Source organism: Podarcis tiliguerta (genome assembly GCF_965153285.1).
Source record: "Podarcis tiliguerta genome assembly, chromosome: 3".
Classification (NCBI taxonomy): domain Eukaryota; kingdom Metazoa; phylum Chordata; class Lepidosauria; order Squamata; family Lacertidae; genus Podarcis; species Podarcis tiliguerta.
The window spans coordinates 46,741,833-46,760,587 of NC_139536.1; the positions used below are offsets into that span (position 1 = coordinate 46,741,833).

The 18,755-nt window shown below is 42.3% G+C and overlaps 1 protein-coding gene across 2 annotated transcripts; it reads right to left on the minus strand.

Annotated features, from left to right (window-relative positions):
- Nucleotides 1-3,898: 3,898 nt before the first annotated feature.
- On the minus strand, nucleotides 3,899-18,310 carry ABCB10 (ATP binding cassette subfamily B member 10; the record flags this gene model as incomplete). 2 transcript variants are annotated; one of them, XM_083433902.1, is made up of 13 exons in its annotated part: nucleotides 3,899-4,265; nucleotides 4,905-4,939; nucleotides 6,259-6,302; nucleotides 7,379-7,559; nucleotides 7,838-7,917; nucleotides 8,303-8,512; nucleotides 9,718-9,813; nucleotides 10,647-10,782; nucleotides 12,043-12,189; nucleotides 13,465-13,599; nucleotides 15,083-15,285; nucleotides 16,139-16,339; nucleotides 17,956-18,310. In XM_083433902.1, the coding sequence occupies 13 exons, from the start codon at nucleotides 18,308-18,310 to the stop codon at nucleotides 4,004-4,006; spliced, it is 2,085 nt and encodes a 694-aa protein (XP_083290028.1). In that variant the 3' UTR covers nucleotides 3,899-4,003. The 2 variants fall into 2 exon arrangements, with proteins under 2 accessions (XP_083290028.1, XP_083290029.1); XM_083433903.1 differs by lacking the exon at nucleotides 17,956-18,310 and adding an exon at nucleotides 17,458-17,727.
- Nucleotides 18,311-18,755: the final 445 nt, after the last annotated feature.

The following is an 18,755-nucleotide window of genomic DNA, read 5'->3' on the forward strand; positions in this document are numbered from 1 at the left end:
CTCCATTGTTAAAACCTGCATGAAAGGAACTTTGAAGTTACAAAACTAGTAAGCAACATCATACAATGCACACTACTCCTAGGTTAAGGACATTTGAAGGTAAACCATTTAGAAGTTGGTATAGTCATTATGAAACATTGCAGCAGCCTATGTACAATAGCTTGTCATTTAGATCCCCCTGATTTTGAATATAGTAATAATAGTAAGATTTGCACCCATAAAAAATTAAATAATTTGTAGTTTGCTGATTTGAAATTGACATCATTATTCGCTCCTTGCAGTATTTCAGTTTGTGAGAATTAATTGCTATTTATGTGCCAATGTAATAAAGACATTGTGAGACTTCTATATTGTCCTAATAAGCACTGTTGGATTTTATAGTGTTATTTGCAAACTGCAATATAAAATCATCTCAAGAACTCAAATACAGAAAAAGGTCAGGGCTTGTCTCAGAGATACCTGTGCAAATGCATGTTATGTGAAGTACTTTGATCAATATGTATCCATGTTCAAAAGCAGATAACCATGGCTTCTAAATATGGTTTGATTTCCGCATTCCTTTCACATAGGCCAAAATGCTTCTAGATCATCTCATTTTCCTATTACAGACAGTAGAAGGCACTGTACGTTTGTACAGTAGATACATGTGAAAAACTATTAGACAGGCACACACTGCTGTAGATGACAATCCCAACTAATGGGTTATAACAAAATTAACCCACAGCAAGTGTGTGGCACAGGCCCTGGAGAAGGCACCACAAGTGCTGTTCTGAGGGAATAATGTTTCCAATAAAGCTGAATAAGGTGCAAAAATATATGGAGATGGAAACTTTTATAGGTGCTGAGCTAGTCCTGGGTGCCCTTCATTATCTCCCCTACCATGTCTGTTCCCAACATGGAAATGAAATGGCATCTGTTTAATATAGAAAGAGGACTTTTCGATTTTAAATTTGCTTTGTTCATATGTACAGTTCTGAGAGGTCCACTTCGGATCAAGGAAGAAAATGGACTGAGTGAGGACATGAAGTAGCTGCATAGTTCTCAACTCTGAACATTTCCTGCCTTGGACACTAGGTGACAATGAACTCATGTGATGACTTGACATCCATCTAAATCAGTGGTCAGCAAACTTTTCCAGCAGGGGGCCAATCCACTGTCCCTTAGAACTTGTGGGGGGCTGAACTATATTTTTTTTTGGGGGGGATTAATGAATTCCTATGCCCCACAAATGAGATGCATTTTAAATAAAAGCACACATTCTACTCATGTAAAAACACCAGGCAGGCCCCACACATAACCCAGAGATGCATTTTAAATAAAAGGACACATTCTACTCATATAAAAACACGCTGATTCCGGATTTAGAAGGCGATTGGGCCAGATCCAGCCCCTGGGCCTTAGTTTGCCTACCCATGATCTAAATCACCTTTCAGGTGAGACCAACAATTTGGTTCCCATAAGATTTTTTGAAACAAACAAGACAATTCCTATGAAAGAAGCAAACCATTACTGTAGTATCAGTAAGAATGGGGACAATATTTGGCATGAAAGCTGGACACAGCTCACTTATCAGCAGTTAAAAGAGAAGCATTGCAACATGGTAACCTGTAGCATTAAATCCATGAGAAATTATTGAAAAACTTCCCTGTTGTCACGTTACAGATGTATGTTACGAAATGCTCTAACAAGAATAAATAAATCTCTCATCTTGAAGAAGCTTGAAAATATTGTGTAGCTGATCAGAAAGGCAGCAGTTCCAAATACATTTACTTACAAGCTATTCTACAAAGCTGCAGTGGAATTCACTTTCAGTATTACGTTGAACTTTGTCAAAGGCTCTTACATTAGACTAAAGGTTTGTTAAAAATGCTCCTTTTCAAAAGTTGAAATATGCAGCAATGCATTAAGTTCTAAACCAAGAAGTGAGTTAACTGATGTATACAGTTTTATGTAATCTGATAAAATTTGCAAAGTTAGAAAAAGGACTGTTTACTAGTATTTTAATAATGTTGTTGTTGTTGTTTAGTCGTGTCCGACTCTTCGTGACCCCATGGACCAGAGCACACCAGGCACTCCTGTCTATTTTAATAATAAATACAGTTAAAATTCAAAGAAGTCAATTCCTATGCTTTTGTTTATTTTTTTGTAGTTTTTAGAATGCATAGTATTATTAATTTTGTTCTCTTTACTTTGACAATCTAAGGCTGCAAGCCTAATCCCATTTACCTGGGAATAAGCCCCATGGAATTCAATAAGGTTTACAACCGAGTAAATATAGTTTTCCTCATGAAAATACCAATATTTAACACACACCTAAGCATAAACATGTTTGCTAAGTTATACCCATTTTATATTTCATGACATATTTCCAGTTTTGATGGTGGATAATACTAAAGTGGCTATGACTGCAATCCCATGCACAGTAAACTGGTTTTATTTATTTATACAGTTTTATTCTGTGTGACTTAAACATACAGTGGTGCCTCGCAAGACGAAATTAATCCGTTTCGCGAGTCTCTTCGTCTAGCGGTTTTTTCGTCTTGCGAAGCAACCCTATTAGCGGATTAGCAGATTAGTGCTATTAGCGGTTTAGCGGCTATTAAAGGCTTAAGGGATTAGCGGATTAGCTGCTAAAAGGCTATTAGCAGTTTAGCGCCTTAGAAAAAGGGGGTGGGGAGCGAAAAAAAATCGCAAGAATCGCAAGACATTTTCGTCTTGCGAAGCAAGCCCATAGAGAAATTCGTCCTGCGAAGCGCATTGAAAAACGGAAAACCCTTTCGTCTAGCGGGTTTTCCGTCTTGCGAGGCATTCGTCTTGCGGGGCACCACTGTATCTTTATAAACATATGAACAAATAAAGCTGCCTTATATGAAATGAGCCTACATTAAGATACTTTTGGGCCAAGTGAATACTCTTCCCACCCCGGACTTTTTTGGTGCCAGGTGAATGCTTCCCTGCCCCGGACTATTTTGAATGTTTTTTTTTATGGGGGTGGGGCACTTTGGAACAGATAATGTATACTGGGTTTTAAATGCTGCTTGTTCTGCTTTTTAAGCAAGTGACAGAATGATTTTTAGGGTGCAATCCTAAAGTGGAGAAGAGATTACAAAGGCAGTTTAAAATGTCATCCAATGTCCTGTTGGCATCAGGACAGAACTGAAGACAGAGGCTAATCAGTTACTAGCCTCAGGATTTAATTAAAAAAATATTATCCAATTGGGAAGAGTGAAAGTTTTAGATACACTCAAGAACATGTCTAAATCCTGTCAGTAGGGCAAATATTCTAAAAAAAACCAAAACACTTGAACAAGTTAGGATGGAATTTCTGCCTTCCCCATTTTGTTGGGCTTTTGACCCCTATCAGTTCTAGCCAGGATGACCAATGGCTAGGGATGACAGGAATTTTAGTCCAACAACATATGGAAAGCCACAAGTCCCCCATCTCTGTCATAGGTCTCTGTCTTCCAGCCCAACTAGTAGCAGCTTTTCTATGATTCCCCCTTCAGCTTCCTGTGCTACATCTTATGCTGTACCAGAGGGTTCTCCAACTCCCAGGAACAAATTTGGAGGATGCGAGGGTCAATGGTGGGAACAGGGAACTGGTGAAACTTTCCCTCTGCTCTGATCCACTTTGTTCAATGAATGGATCTCTGTTTCCAACCCCATAACTTTAAAAAAATTCAGAACTAAATGTCGTTTTAATTTCCAACAATGGAAAAATCTGTGTGCTGCCATAACTTAGAAAGCAATGAACATCCATATGATAGTCATCAATCAAAATACAAAGAATTTACAACCTGAAAACAGCTCAGTATTGGGTATCTTCAGAATATAGTTAGTAGTTCTGAATAAAAAGTTTAGCACAATCAAGTTTTAAAATATTTGAAACACGCTGAAAAAATATATATAACATTTATTGTACATAAACTGAAACATAATTTAAAATTCTTGGAAATGTGATACATTTCGATACTCTTTCATAATTTTAAAAAATATTTTTCTTTCAGGATTTCACATTTAATGCAAAACTTTCAGGAGACTGGATAAAAGACTGTTTCTTCATTAGTTTGCTGAAAAGTCCATCTGGGTTTGCAAGCAGTGTTTCATGCTTTCCACACTCAATAATTCTACCTTGGTCAAGAACTGCAACAGAATTAGCATTCTGAATGGTGGACAGACGATGAGCAATAATGAGGACAGTTCTCCCTTCCATGAGCCGATCTAGTGCTTCTTGGACAAGATATTCATTTTCAGCATCCAAAGCACTAATTCAGGAATAGATTGAAGGGAAAAGATGTGATATATTCCCCCACTACACTCTGAGAGCTATTACTTTAGTACAGACTAGTTGTCTAACCAGCTTGCTTCCATTTCATTTAAAAATCTGCCACAAATACACTTAAAATATTGTTATTTCACAAAGTCCACATTCTGTGGACAAAATAATATCCCATTATTTATTGGAAAAGATAATCTTAACCCATTTTGTCTTCAGCAACACAAAGCACCTTTTGACAGATCAGTTCCTACTGAAATTTAATTAAATGTGTTCATTTTTAATCAAATTTATTTTTAATCAAGTTTCAAAATGCAAGGAGCACATCTGAATGGGAGCTTCCTAGTAGGAGAGAAGGAAGTGTCGCAGAAAGAAAGACAGCTCCTCTGATTGTACAAATGAGCACAGCTTATCCTGCGCTGATTTTTGTGATCTCCTGGCCTGGACTTGCTGAAGCATTCCACAGATGTGGTCAGAAACTGTTGGAAACATCAAGTCACAGTTCCTTCCAAACTGCTTTGAAGAAAAATACATGGCCTGCTCTGGCATAAGGTGAGTAGTATAGAAGTATTAAAAGGTCAGTAGTAGAGAAGAAATGATCACTTCTGGGGGGAAATGTTTTACTTACCTCGTTGCTTCATCAAGAAGAAGAATTTTTGGATTCTACAGAACAAAATGAACTTGGTTTTACTTTGACAGTTTTTTTAATTGAAGGTTGTGTTAATGTACATACAATGGAAAAATAAATGGAACATTAGGGAGAATACTTCAGGTCTCTCTTCCTCTATACAAGTGGAAAGCAACTATGAGATCACCTTTATTAACAATGAACTTTTCACTGGTTTCTGGTGGAATTGCTACATAAGCATAGATATGAAGCAGTTAAGTTTGCTGCTTCAATTACATGAAGAATATAGGGAAGAAGCAAACACATTCAGAAGAGCAGCATGCCAATGTCATTCTATGCAAAAATTTGAAATTCCTTGGAGAGCTGACATAAACAATACATATTAACGTATAAGGATGAACTGGAGTAAACATGGTAGCTTTTAATATGCACTATTAGATTATTAAGATTCCTCTAAAGCACAATTGCAAAAATGGCAATGTATTAGTAAAAGGTAAAGGTAAAGGTACCCCTGACCATCAGGTCTAGTCGTGACCGACTCTGGGGTTGCGCGCTCATCTCACTCTATAGGCCGGGAGCCGGCGCTTGTCCGCAGACAGCTTCCGGGTCATGTGGCCAGCGTGACTAAGCCGCTTCTGGCGAGCCAGAGCAGCACACGGAAACGCTGTTTACCTTCCTGCTGGGGAGCGGTCCCTATTTATCTACTTGCACTTTGCGGTGCTTTCGAACTGCTAGGTTGACAGGAGCTGGGACCGAGCAACGGGAGCTCACCCCGTCGCGGGGATTCGAACCGCCGACCTTCCGATCGGCAAGTCCTAGGCTCCGTGGTTTAACCCACAGCGCCACCCGCATCCTCAGTACTCAGTACTAAAACAACAAAAATGTTTTATCACACACTAGAAAAAAAAGATTCTGCTATAAAAGTCCTTTCCTCAAACTTTTTTTTAATTTTTATGTAGAGACTGGAGTTTGTATCTAACTAAATTAAGAGCTATTACCAACAAACAGGAAGGCATTTTACATTATTCTAAAGTAATCTGCAAGCTAACCCTCTTAAAGTGCTAAGCAAAGGTACTACACCTTTGACACCTTAATCAAAATTACTACCTTCCCAGAGCAAAAATGTTGCTCCTGGAAGAGCAATCTATTCCAGACAAACCTGTAGAGCAGGTTTCAGATGGAAAAGTAGCGCCGGACAATTTGACTCTATAGTAAACATCATATAATGCCACAACTGTAACACATTTCCTATTCCTACTACCTCAGTTAAGAAAAGTCTATTTGACACATAAGTTTTCGCTTGTTGTTCTTTCAAGATATGGATATGAGAAAAGCCAATTGGTTTCTGTCTTACCTTGAGAAGAGCTCGAGCAATTGCAATCCGTTGCTTCTGCCCACCTGTTAAAAAATGTAACATTAAAATATTTTTTTTCCTGTTTTTTTCTCTTTATGAAAATTCTTAGTAAAACGCAGGAGGATTAATTGCTCTCCACTAATTCCGCAAGAAGAACTACATTTTAAAGCTTTCCAGAGGAGTAGCTGTATGAGTGAGTTGCAGCAAAAACAACAGTCTTGTGACACCTTAGAGCAGGGGTCAGCAAACGTTTTCAGCAGGGGGCCGGTCCACTGTCCCTCAGCCCTTGTGGGGGCTCAGACTATATTTTGAGGGGGGGGGGAATGAACGAATTCCACAAATAACCCAGAGATGCATTTTAAATAAAATCACACATTCTACTCAAGCAAAAACACGCTGATTCCCGGACCACCCGTGGGCCGGATTTAGAAGGTGATTGGGCCAGATCTGGCCCCTGGGCCTTAGGTTGCCTACCAATGCCTTACAGCAGTTATGGCCAAATTTGGCCCTCCAGCTGTTTTGGGACTACAATTCCCATCATACCTCACCACTGGTCCTGCTAGCTAGGGATGATGGGAGTTGTAGTTCCAAAACAGCTGGAGCGCCAAGTTGCCTTAGAGATTAACAAATTTATAAACGCATAAGTTTTGGGGACTAGGGTTCACTTCATCATTTAATGTAAATGAATCGTAGAATCATAGAGTTGGAAGGGATCCTGAGGATCATCTAGTCCAACCCCCTGCTTTGAAGAAACATGCAGCTGTCCTTTAAGGGGATTGAACCTGTAACCTTGGCACTATGCTCTAACCAACTAAGCTATCCTGCTGTAAGAATAATTTATTTCTTTGTTTATAATATAGTGCTGTCCTAAGTTGCAGGTTGGATAAAGGGAAACTTGTAAACAGTCAGGTCAGAGAGAAATAGAATGCATAAAGTACAGACAGTGGCCTGGTTTGTCACGCTAAGCCAGATTATCAGTCAGTGCAAATGTGTAAGCATGTGGACCCATGGAGAGGAGATCATGGCCTCTTTGCTCCTCCCTGGGATATTAACAAAATTAAAATTATATTTTAAAAGCACATATATTACACAATGCATTTTGAAAAGTTTGAAGTCATACCTGAAAGAAGAACACCTTTCTCCCCCACTAAAGTGTGGAATCCGTTTGGAAAGTTTTGGATAAAACTAGCAGCATTTGCTATCTCAGCAACTCTCTCAATTTCTTCAGTAGTTACTGTAGAAGGGTCCTCTGCACCATAGGCAATGTTTTCAGCAATAGAGCATGAGAAAAGAACTGGTTCCTAACGTGTAAAATACAACATTATTATATGAGTTTTTTTTATATCTGAAGTCTTAATATTTGCTACCAATTGCAGTGGTTAAACATTTTGTACAGCAGTGGATCTATTCCCTCTATAGGAATATAGGATGTATTCCTATATTCTATAGGAATATAGAAGGAAGGGTTCTCAAACTTTTGTCCAAAGCTTAAAATGGAGCATTGCAACAAGAATCTACCTTTCACAAGGAGTGCAGCAATTAGGATAAATATACAAAGAATCACTGCTTCTCTTCTTACCTGACTTACTGTTCCGATTCTATTCCTGAACCAGAGTGGATTTAACTGACGAACATCAACACCATCGACAGTGATGCTTCCTTGAACAAGAGATGGTTGTTAGATAATATTCTAGGAACAGAGGGAGAAATAGGAGGCTCAGCAGAATGAGAAATAATAGCAGAGGGAATGGTTAAGTGACACAGGTTACTGTATGCATGGCCTTGGCAATTATATCCTGACTGGAACAGTCTCCTCCTGTCACCTACTAAAATCACATTTATTTGCCTATGCTTTGGAAGACTTGGATAAGGTTGCTCTGGATCTTAATAATTTGTAATAGTCTGAAGACCCAGGAGGCGGCCACCTTGCTGAAGCAAAGCAAATTCTGCACATTGTGAACAGGAAGCCAGCATTTCTGCATTCTATTCTGAATGCAAAACTGCATCCAACACAATTGCTGACCTAGTACACCCTCATTCTTACCTGAGATTGGATCATAAAGCCTAAGCAGGAGAGAGACAACAGTCGATTTGCCAGAGCCACTTGGGCCGACCAATGCCATCACAGAGCCCGATGGGATGCTAAGGGTAAAGTCCTGAAAAACCAATACTTCTGGACGAGCTGGATATGCAAACTGGATATTTCTGAACTCCAGAGCACCTTTGAAAGCATCCTGGTTTAATACCATTCCCTCTAAAAAAAAATTAAAAATTAAAATTGCAGTAATATAAACACATTTATGACAGAAGAGGAACCCAAAATTTGTCCAAGTAAGATGCAGCTATGTGCATTACATTCAGTCGCGCCATCAAAAAAATCAAAATAAGGGGCACAGGTTATCTACTGTGATTCTTCTTAGAGTTCTACAGATTTGCTCATTTTTAAATGTTATCTATAAGGCAACCTGGACCAGTCTGATCAGAGGAATTGGGCATGAGCCTTAGCTGTGTTCTTTCTGGGAATTAAGTACCTTAGCATTTGCACATTCTGAAAATCCCCAGTGGCTTATTCTGCTTATGGCCTAGCTGGACTAGGTAGTTATTCCCACTTTCTCCCAAGGGAATAGCAGCACCAATAGCAGCACCAAAGACAGAGAATGGGTCACACAATAGGAACACAAGAGCTGGGCTGATATGTTTGGTTCATTCTTCTCATATATTTGGAGGGATGAGAGACAATATACACATAAGGCATGGGTGGGGAAAATGCCTTCAAATTTTGTGTGGGGGTGGCTTCCCTTACTATAAACACAACATAGCTAAGGATTTTCTGTTTTTTTACCTTTTTGAAAAGGGTCTCACTGATCACAGTTGGCAAGACTTTTGCATGTTTTCCTATAGTATATCCTCTTCCCATCTGTGCCAGATCCCTATGGAAACACATAGTGTTGTTTCTATGGGGATGTGGCACAAGCAGGAAGAGAAAACATGGCTAGAAAATTTAGGAGTTTTTCAGGCTGCAGTCGGAAGCCAGTAAGGCTTTTTTTAAAAGTGTGAAACACAGAAGACAAACCACAGACACCTTGTCTTAGAGTACGGAAAACTCACACATATTAATACATTTGCAGGAATTGCTCTTGCCTCTCCCTGAAAGCAACTGAAAACCCACCCTTTTTTTAGAGGTGGGGTTCAAATAGCTCTGAAAAAATGTGGAGGGAATTTCAGTCCCCCACTAAATGGAACAAACACACCAAGGGAAAAAGGAGCATACAGAGTCAGGCTAGAGGTAATCAGCAACATCCCTGGGCAAGTCACAGAATTATAGCGTTGCAAGAGACCCGCGGGTCATCTATATATATGCCTGAAAACCAGCCCTGATGGGAACTTCAGCTGTAAGATGGTGTTCCGGGTTAGAGAGCTCACACCACAGCTTAAACATTTATGAAACAGAGAACCTACCATTAAAAGGAAGTTGTGGCTTTCGATCCATAAGTTCCCACAGACGCCCTCCTGCACCTAATCCTTTCATAAGCTCAGAATAGAAAGAGCTTAAACCTAAACAAGAAAAAGTATTGTTATGTACAAACAGGAACATGTAGGACAGGTAGTTTGTCTTGAAATAGAGTGGCATAACCTCCATGCCTGAATCCTTATTCTAACTGCTTCATGGCTGCTCAGCCTGAAAAACAAGTTTTGCATGTTTGACAGAATAAACTCTGCCAACCTGCTTCTAAACAGGAGATTTTAAATAGCTAGCATGTACAGTACACTTAAGTAAAATTGAAATCTTAAGACTAGGGCGTTTTTGGCAGAGAGCAGTCATTCTGCGAGGGCACTGCCTTTCCCTGTCTTTTGAATATGGTACACCAGCACTGGAAAACTATTTTTTCCTTTTAAGTAAAGTATACTTTAAAGAATACTTTAAAGGACTTTTCAAAAGAATCACCCTGCTGGATCAGGCCGAGCGTCCATCTAGCAGGACGTGAGAGCAATTCTTGCTATTCCCCAACAGTTGGTGTTTTGTAATATACTCTGTCTGATCATGGAGGTTGCATATAGTTAACATGACCAGTAGTCTGTCGACACATTCTCCATGGATTTGTCTCAACTGGTGGCGATCACCATGTTTTGTGGCAGCAAAATTCCATAAATTACTTGTGTGTTATGGAAATAAGTGCTTTCCTTTGTCTTTCTTGAATTTCCTGCCAATAAGTTCCATTGGATAACCCCAGGTTCTGGTATGGTGAGGGATAAACACTGTTCTTTACCCACTTCCTTAACACCATGAATGATTTTATAAACACTTATCATGTCTCTACTTCTAAACTGAGGTTTGCCTATAATATTTTTAACTCGTTATTTTTAAGCATATATTTTATGATCCATACCTCCAATGCTTATGCCAACCCAGAAGGCGTACATTAAGAAAGAAGACAGTTCACCAATAGTCATGTGGGCACTGCCCATCAGTAATCCTCCTTTGTACAGAACAGAGAGCACAATCAAATTCCCAGATAGCCCAGTCTGAAAAAGAAAAAGTAACGTATCTTCCAAGATAATCCAAACCTTCATAGCAGCATCTTCTAAAATTCTCTCATGTTTGAGAACATTTATCTAAAATCTTAATGTCATTTATTGTATTTTTTTTGGGGGGGGAGCATCTACGGCACCCATATTGCCAAAATTAAAAAAGTGAAGACATAAATTATTTCATCACATTCTTCTAAGAGAGTCAATTGGACACCCAACATTCAGTACAACATTCAGTACATGAAGTCTATTACGTTTGGAGTGCATCTTTAGGAATGCAACGATTATCTTCAGTACTTCCAAACTTTTTAGAAGGTCTCCAAAGAAAGCCAAATAAATATTAACTTTAAGCCAAAGGAGCCCGTGCTGGCAGAAGGCACTTCCATTCATGCAAAGGATTCCCTGCCCCCCCCCCCCCGCTGCAGTCCTAGGTCTATTCTTCTTGAGGTTGTTGGGACCTGTTGCAGGAAGAGTTTGGTGAGACCACAGATCAGTGGCAGAGCATCTACCTTGCACAGAAAAGGTCCAACATGTCTCCTGACAAGCCTCAGAAAAGCTCCTGCCTGAAATCCTGGAGAGCTGCTCCCAGTCAGTGCAGGAAGCACAGAGTTAGATGGACCAATTGTCTGGCTCACAAGGCAGTTTCTTATGATCCAATCCATTGCCTGCTCTACCCACCCTGGGACTACGTCTTCTCTTATCAGATAGGAAAACATACACCATGTAGATGTCTTCAACCAATTTTCTTAATACTGTATACTGTATACTAGATACTGTATATCTGTAGTCCCTGTTTACATTACACGAACAAGGAAGCTCACGACAGGCAGAAAGGTAGTTTAAAGGGGAAATGCTGCCATACTCATGCAGTATATATCCTGAATTTCCACTGAATGAGCTCTGATATCCACTCTCCCCCCACCAATGTTCCTATTAAAATCAGGATAGATTGGAAATTCTCTGGAGCAGTTAGTGGCCGAGGTCTCCAAAGAGTGCCTTGGTCACAGTTACTGCTAACAAGGAAAGCTTCTGTAAACAGAACAGAACAGAAGAAAAAAAGTGGTACATGGCCTGAGGTGCAACTCCCAGCTAGATGTGCAAATAATTTTCTGTAGGGGTGTTGTGATACGCTATTTACAGATGGAAAATCTGAGAATGAAGGTGCCTATATCAAAGTAGCAGTATAAATATTCAAGGGAAACCCAGAGACATTACAGAAACATTGTGGATTCCTCACCTTCTTCATATACTTACTGCTCCAAAGAATCCTGCTCGAGCCAACGCTTCCTTTTTGGCTAACTGTAACACACGGTCAACTTTGCTCCTGTATTTCTCCATTTCTTTCAATTCTTGCCCAAAAGCTCGAACTGTTCTCAAATTTCCAATCCGCTCTTCTGCTAACTGCAGTTAACATTTAAAATATATATAGATATAAACCAGGAGGCTTGAAGTTCAAGTGCCCCAAACCAAAATAATAGTAAATGTGACCCCTCTAATTCCGTGGTTCCCAACATGAGCTACACGCCCCACAGGGGGCCAATTTGATTTTTAAGGGGGGGGGAGCAATTCAATAATGAGTTATTAACAGTGGATGGCCTTTTAGACTTCCTCCACATGAATAGAAGTTCACTTTTTGAATAATAAGAATTCTATGTCGTGGGGGGGGGGCGGGGTGCATCAGGATTTTAGAGATGCTTAGGTGGGGCATGGCCAGAAAAAAGTTGGGAACCATTGCTCTAATTGCTTTTAAGTACTAGACTAAGGTACTAGACGTATGCTAGAAGTATTTCACATGTGATGCCATGGTTTAAAAGACATACCTGAACTTTGGCCTCTTTGTGTTCCTGTGTAAAAGGGAGCTGGAACATGATCTAAGGCTAAGCCCCAGTACCACATGGGGCTGGGGAAAAAAGCACTGTACACAGGCCACAGAGGGCAGTTATACAATGGCCTAGTTCATGGACTATTCACGAAGAGTCGGACACGACTGAACGACTAAACAACAACAACAGTTCATATTAAGCTGTAGTTTAAAATAGGTTAACAAGAACAAGCAGTGAGCTGATGCCCCCTGCTCAATAGTGTCTGCTTTGCTCCTCCCCTGCTTCTGTCTTTGCCATCCCACAAAGGAAGCAAACCAGAGGCTGGTTTTGCATTATGTGTGAACCAGCACTGATAATTTCTCTCCAAACAAGCCACACGTATAGGTGTCAAATGAGCCAAGCAGGCACTACTGAGCAGTATTCACCAGCATGCTGCTTGTTCTTATTAAGGCATCCTTTATTTTCAACTATAGTTTAACATGGCATCTGAAACAGGCCAACAACACAAGCTCAGTGCACATCCACCCACACAAAATGTTGATGCAGGCTTTCATTTCCTTAACCTTGTTGTTACGAGGCAATATACACAAACCCTACCATGACACCTACAAAGAAAAGTTACATAGAAAAAAGGACTTCACTCTCAGTTAAAAAGGGGAATAGAAAGCTTGCAACATCCCTGTTGCTTCATCTTCCACAATCCATGCCTGATGTTACCTCGTTTTCCTTAACTGAACCTTTATCAGGAGACAGCTGAGAACGAGTGGGAAATGGCTGAATAATGGCAACGTTCAGAGTGATATAACCTCAACACTAACTTTCAGTATTTTTATTTTAACATGTCGTAACTGACCTGTGTTGATTCTGCAAGGGAATCCTGTGTCATTCTAGTCAGTTTTCGTAAATATCTTCCATAAATAACAGCCACAAAAGCCAGAGGTGGCACCACACTCAGAACAAATGTGGCAAGTTTGGGAGACACAAAAAACTAGAAGGAAAAGAAGTAACCTTGAATCAATATTTTAGTACAGTTAAATAGACTCTGCTAAATCTATAAATTAAAGACATGTTAACACAATGAGATTTCCTTTTAACATTTCCCCCCCCCCCCATTTAACTGCACTCTACTACAGCAACAAATGAATTCTGTCCACTCCAAAAAGAAATATAGATTATTCACAAGCAAGATGGGGAACAACTGCTTGTTGTTTTTATCAACGACTTGGATGATGGACTCAAGGGCATCCTGATCAAATTTGCAGATGACACCAAACTGGGAGGGGTGGCTAACACCCCAGAGGACAGGATCACACTTCAAAATGACCTTGACAGATTAGAGAACTGGGCCAAAACAAACAAGATGAATTTTAACAGGGAGAAATGTAAAGTATTGCACTTGGGCAAAAAAAATGAGAGGCACAAATACAAGATGGGTGACACCTGGCTTGAGAGCAGTACATGTGAAAAGGATCTAGGAGTCTTGGTTGACCACAAACTTGACATGAGCCAACAGTGTGACGCGGCAGCTAAAAAAGCCAATGCAATTCTGGGCTGCATCAATAGGAGTATAGCATCTAGATCAAGGGAAGTTATAGTGCCACTGTATTCTGCTCTGGTCAGACCTCACCTGGAGTACTGTGTCCAGTTCTGGGCACCGCAGTTCAAGAAGGACACTGACAAACTGGAACGTGTCCAGAGGAGGGCAACCAAAATGGTCAAAGGCCTGGAAACGATGCCTTATGAGGAACGGCTAAGGGAGCTGGGCATGTTTAGCCTGGAGAAGAGGAGGTTAAGGGGTGATATGATAGCCATGTTCAAATATATAAAAGGATGTCACATAGAGGAGGGAGAAAGGTTGTTTTCTGCTGCTCCAGAGAAGCGGACACGGAGCAATGGATCCAAACTACAAGAAAGAAGATTCCACCTAAACATTAGGAAGAACTTCCTGACAGTAAGAGCTGTTCGACAGTGGAATTTGCTGCCAAGGAGTGTGGTGGAGTCTCCTTCTTTGGAGGTCTTTAAGCAGAGGCTTGACAACCATATGTCAGGAGTGCTCTGATGGTGTTTCCTGCTTGGCAGGGGGTTGGACTCGATGGCCCTTGTGGTCTCTTCCAACTCTATGATTCTATGAAATATTTCAATCCCTGCTGTTCAGGGATACATTTAGAGCCATACTGCACTGTTATCACTCACTACAGACAAATGACTCAAACCCCACCCAAGTTGTATGCTCCATTTGCATCACAAGTCACAATAGAAGGTAGAATTAAAACAAAACAAAAAATATATCACCAGATATATTTAAAGGCATTCTTAGTACAGTATATGTGTCCTGTATCAAACAAAACAGCTTCACAGGTAGACTCCTGATCTTTGCAACCTCATCCTAAACACTCTGAGCCGGCAGAATACACACACAGAGAGACAGAGAAATAAACAGAGAGACAGAGAAAGAAACAAGAGGCACATACCATCATCCCAACTGCAACTGAAGCCTGAGCGCCAGCTCTTAGCCCATCAGAAAGGTTTTCGGTGACTGAACGACCCAAGAGTGCAGTGTCTGAAGATAAGCGATTAATCAGCTCTCCAGTGCGGGTTTTGTCAAAAAAAGCTACTTCTTGTTTCAAGAGAGAGGAAAACATTGTTGCTCTCAGCCGTTTCACAATTCTTTGTCCTAGGAGGGTTAAGAAGTATGACAATTCACTGAATAGATTTCACATATAAAAAACAAATTAGCAACTTCACTAATTGCAAGTCATTTTGCAACAGATCTTGTATAATGAGAAGAAAATGTGCTTGGACAGAATGGTGTGCTTGTGTGTGTGCATATAGGGAGAATGGAGGATATGGGTTGTATTGTTTGCTACTGTTAAATATTTGGATCAAAAATTAATATTCATTTAGAAGATAGAGTAGTTTCTGCATAACTTAGGAGAAGAAGCTTATCTTTAGGCAGAGAAAGGCAATTCATACTATTACAATGTTCCAAAGAAATTTAATTGTGCATTTCAGAGTACTGTACATTGTGAAAAGCAAAGGTAGTTCTACTGACCCACACAGGGGGAAATCTCCAAAACCTATACTGTAGTTGGGTTGGGCAAAACCTTTATTGGCACCAACAGAAAGTCTGTGGATCCATCAATGGCCCTGCTCTGCTTCCACCCTACAATGCCCTGTTTGGGGGCCTTACATTGGCTGCTTCCAAACCACCAATCCTTTGGGCTGGCTTGGATGAACCCAGGGGAGGGAGACCTCCGACTGTTCCTAACCCCTTCCAGTGGAGGGTAGCAGGCTTCCAGACTGGATGCTGTCAAACAGCTGTTTTCATACCTTGGAGCATATACATTTTCAGTTCGTATAATAGGAAAGGAACCCAGAGACCAAAGGGTGGGGAATCTGTGGCCCTCCAAATGTTTGTGGCTTACAACTCCCACCATCCCTAACCACTGGCTTTTAAATATGCAACTATCAGTCTGGAGCTTCTTTCAGCCACTTAGAAGATCATTTTAGGTATTCATTCCAATTACCTGCAATCTGCATGAGGTAGACACGGATTGCATTGGCAGCAGCACCACATAAAAATATTCCACTCAGCAAGGCACAGAGGTTGGTTAGGTTGTCAGCAAGTTCACCAGTGGGATTTGTGTAGATGACATCAATTACTCTCCCCAAGAAAAAAGGAGCAGACATTGTGATGACACTGGAAACTGTCAGAAAGCCAACAGCAGCTAGGGGAAAATATAAGCCGTTTAATAAATGGGGGGGGGGAATGATACAAGGATTATAAAATTAACATTTTATAAAATACTTCAGCTTCTTATATTTTAGCAGTCTAACTGGAGAATTCTTAGTATTAAGAACATAAGAAGTGCCCTGTTGGATCAGACCAATTGTTCATCTAATCTAGCATCTTGTTCTCACTGTCGCCTCCCATCTCCTGGAGTTTCCAAAAACTAGTACTCAGAAGCATTCTGTCCACAATAAACATGGATACTTTGTGAAATACTTATATGAGACATCAGCTTAACATCAGGTGCCTAATTTAAAGGGAATCTGTACAGCAGATATAAATTAAGATAAAGTGGCATTTGAAAGGGTTTCCTCATAGTTAACCCTGATGGACCACAGCCAGTCCAGGATAACATGTAACAACTTGTCACTGCACGATATAATCACTCAGGCTACACAATATTACGTTGCACTGACACTCACGGCCAGACTTTGGTAATATGGCACCCTGAGCAAGGACAACATTTTGCGCCCCCTCAATTTTGAGTAGGTACCCGTATAAATATAGGTGGTTGTTGTTGTTGCTGCTGCTATTGTTCCCCCTCGGCTTGGCACCCTGTGCTGGGGAACTGCCCGCACCACACTAAATCCAGTGCTGCTCCCACTGAAGGTGGGGAGAAGCAATACAATGACGCTGCCTAGACAACAAGGCCGACATTCTCTGCCTTCCTACAGCATATTGCATAGTACGTTGCCCACTTGTAATACATGGCAAAACTTCTGCATTGATCCAATTTTTGTAGCATGCACTTTTGCATCACCACTTCGAACAGAATATGGACACACAGAAGTATGTTCCGCTAAAAGTAATGCAGTACTGTATTCAGATGTTCATCCCATGGCACACTATACTTTTAAAGCATCTTCAGAACACATTCTTTCCCTCAAGGAATACTGAGCACTGTCGTTTACCCCTCAGAGTTCCCCACCTCCCTTTGCAAAGCGTCCCAAACTACAGGATCTGGAACCTTTGAGGAACAGACCGTGCTTTGCACACGCTCTAAAGGCATCATGCTTATGCAGCCATGGTGGAAGAAAGAGAATGAGGACAGCTCACTGTTGTAGGATGGCCAGCTAATATAGAAGTGGATCGACCCAGCTTCCTGCATTTCTGGACTCTCCCTGGGTGCATGGCTAGAGGGGTTGTCACGATGAGCTCTTGCACATCAAAATTTACCACCACATCCTTGTGGATGTGTCAGAAAGGGAAAGAGAACACAACTGTAGGACCTGTGGAGCGGGGAAGAAAGATTAAGCGCCAGAAGTCCGGCGTTTCGGAGAGATAAAAAGCTACATAGAGTCAGTTCTTTATGGTGGGCATTTGTGGGGTGCAGCAGGGGGGTAGAAGAGAACGACCTCATGGGGGGGGGGAGCATTTTCTCAACTCTCAGCCATTTAGTGGGTGGAGGCCAATGAAGTGGGAGAAAAAGAGAAAAGGAAGAGCCAACGAAGCCTGGCAGGGCATGGTAGTAGCAAGGAGCGCCCTTGGCGCCCCAGAGCCCTCCGGGAGGCGAGCAGGGAGACGGTCCCGGGGCAGCAGAGGAGGAGGAGGTACCTGTCAGTCTCCAGCGCTCGGGATATGCCAAGGCCAGGAGCCTCTTGGCGTCCGAGACCTCGGCGGCGGGCCCAGCAGCCGGGGGAAGCGCGGCTCCCGGGGGATCGCCCGCCTTCTTCCGCGAGGTCCCCGCCGAGGCCGCCCACGAGGACGCGGCGGAGCTGGGAGCCGAGTGCAGGGAGCCGGGCGAAGGAACAGCAGCGTCCCGCCACCTGCCCGCCGAGGGCGACGCGGCCCACCCGCCGCCGCCACCGGCCGCCGCGGCGCCTCTGAGAGGAGCCGGAGTCCAGGGCCAGCAATGCAGGCGCCGGCGCCGCTGCAGCAGCAGAGGGAGGCGGGGAAGCAAGCCTGCCATGGAGCAAATGGCCGGGGGCCGCGCGGAGGTGGCGGCTGCTGCTTGCTGTTGCTGCTTTCTTGCTGCGGCGCCCGGCGGGAGAGAGCAAAGCAGCGCCTCCTCACAGGCTGCGCCGCCGGCGCTGCCCCATAGAGCGCGGCCCGCCTAAACGGGGCCCAGCCCGGCCCCTCCTGCTTCTGCTGGGCGCTGATAAGGCTCTCAGCTGAGGCGGCCTCCGACCATCCCCAGCCGGCAGAAGCGACCCGCCCGAGCGATCGCGGCGTCCGGCGGCGCCCTCTACCGCTCGCGGCCCGGACCAGGGCGTAGAGGCCGCCGCCGCTGCTCGTCCAGCCTGTGCCGGGAAGACAGGGAGCCTCGCTGAGAAGCCCGCCTCCCGCGCCCCATGATCACCACGCTGTTAACGAAAACGGGGAAAAAACAACAACACACTATCACTCTGCCAGGT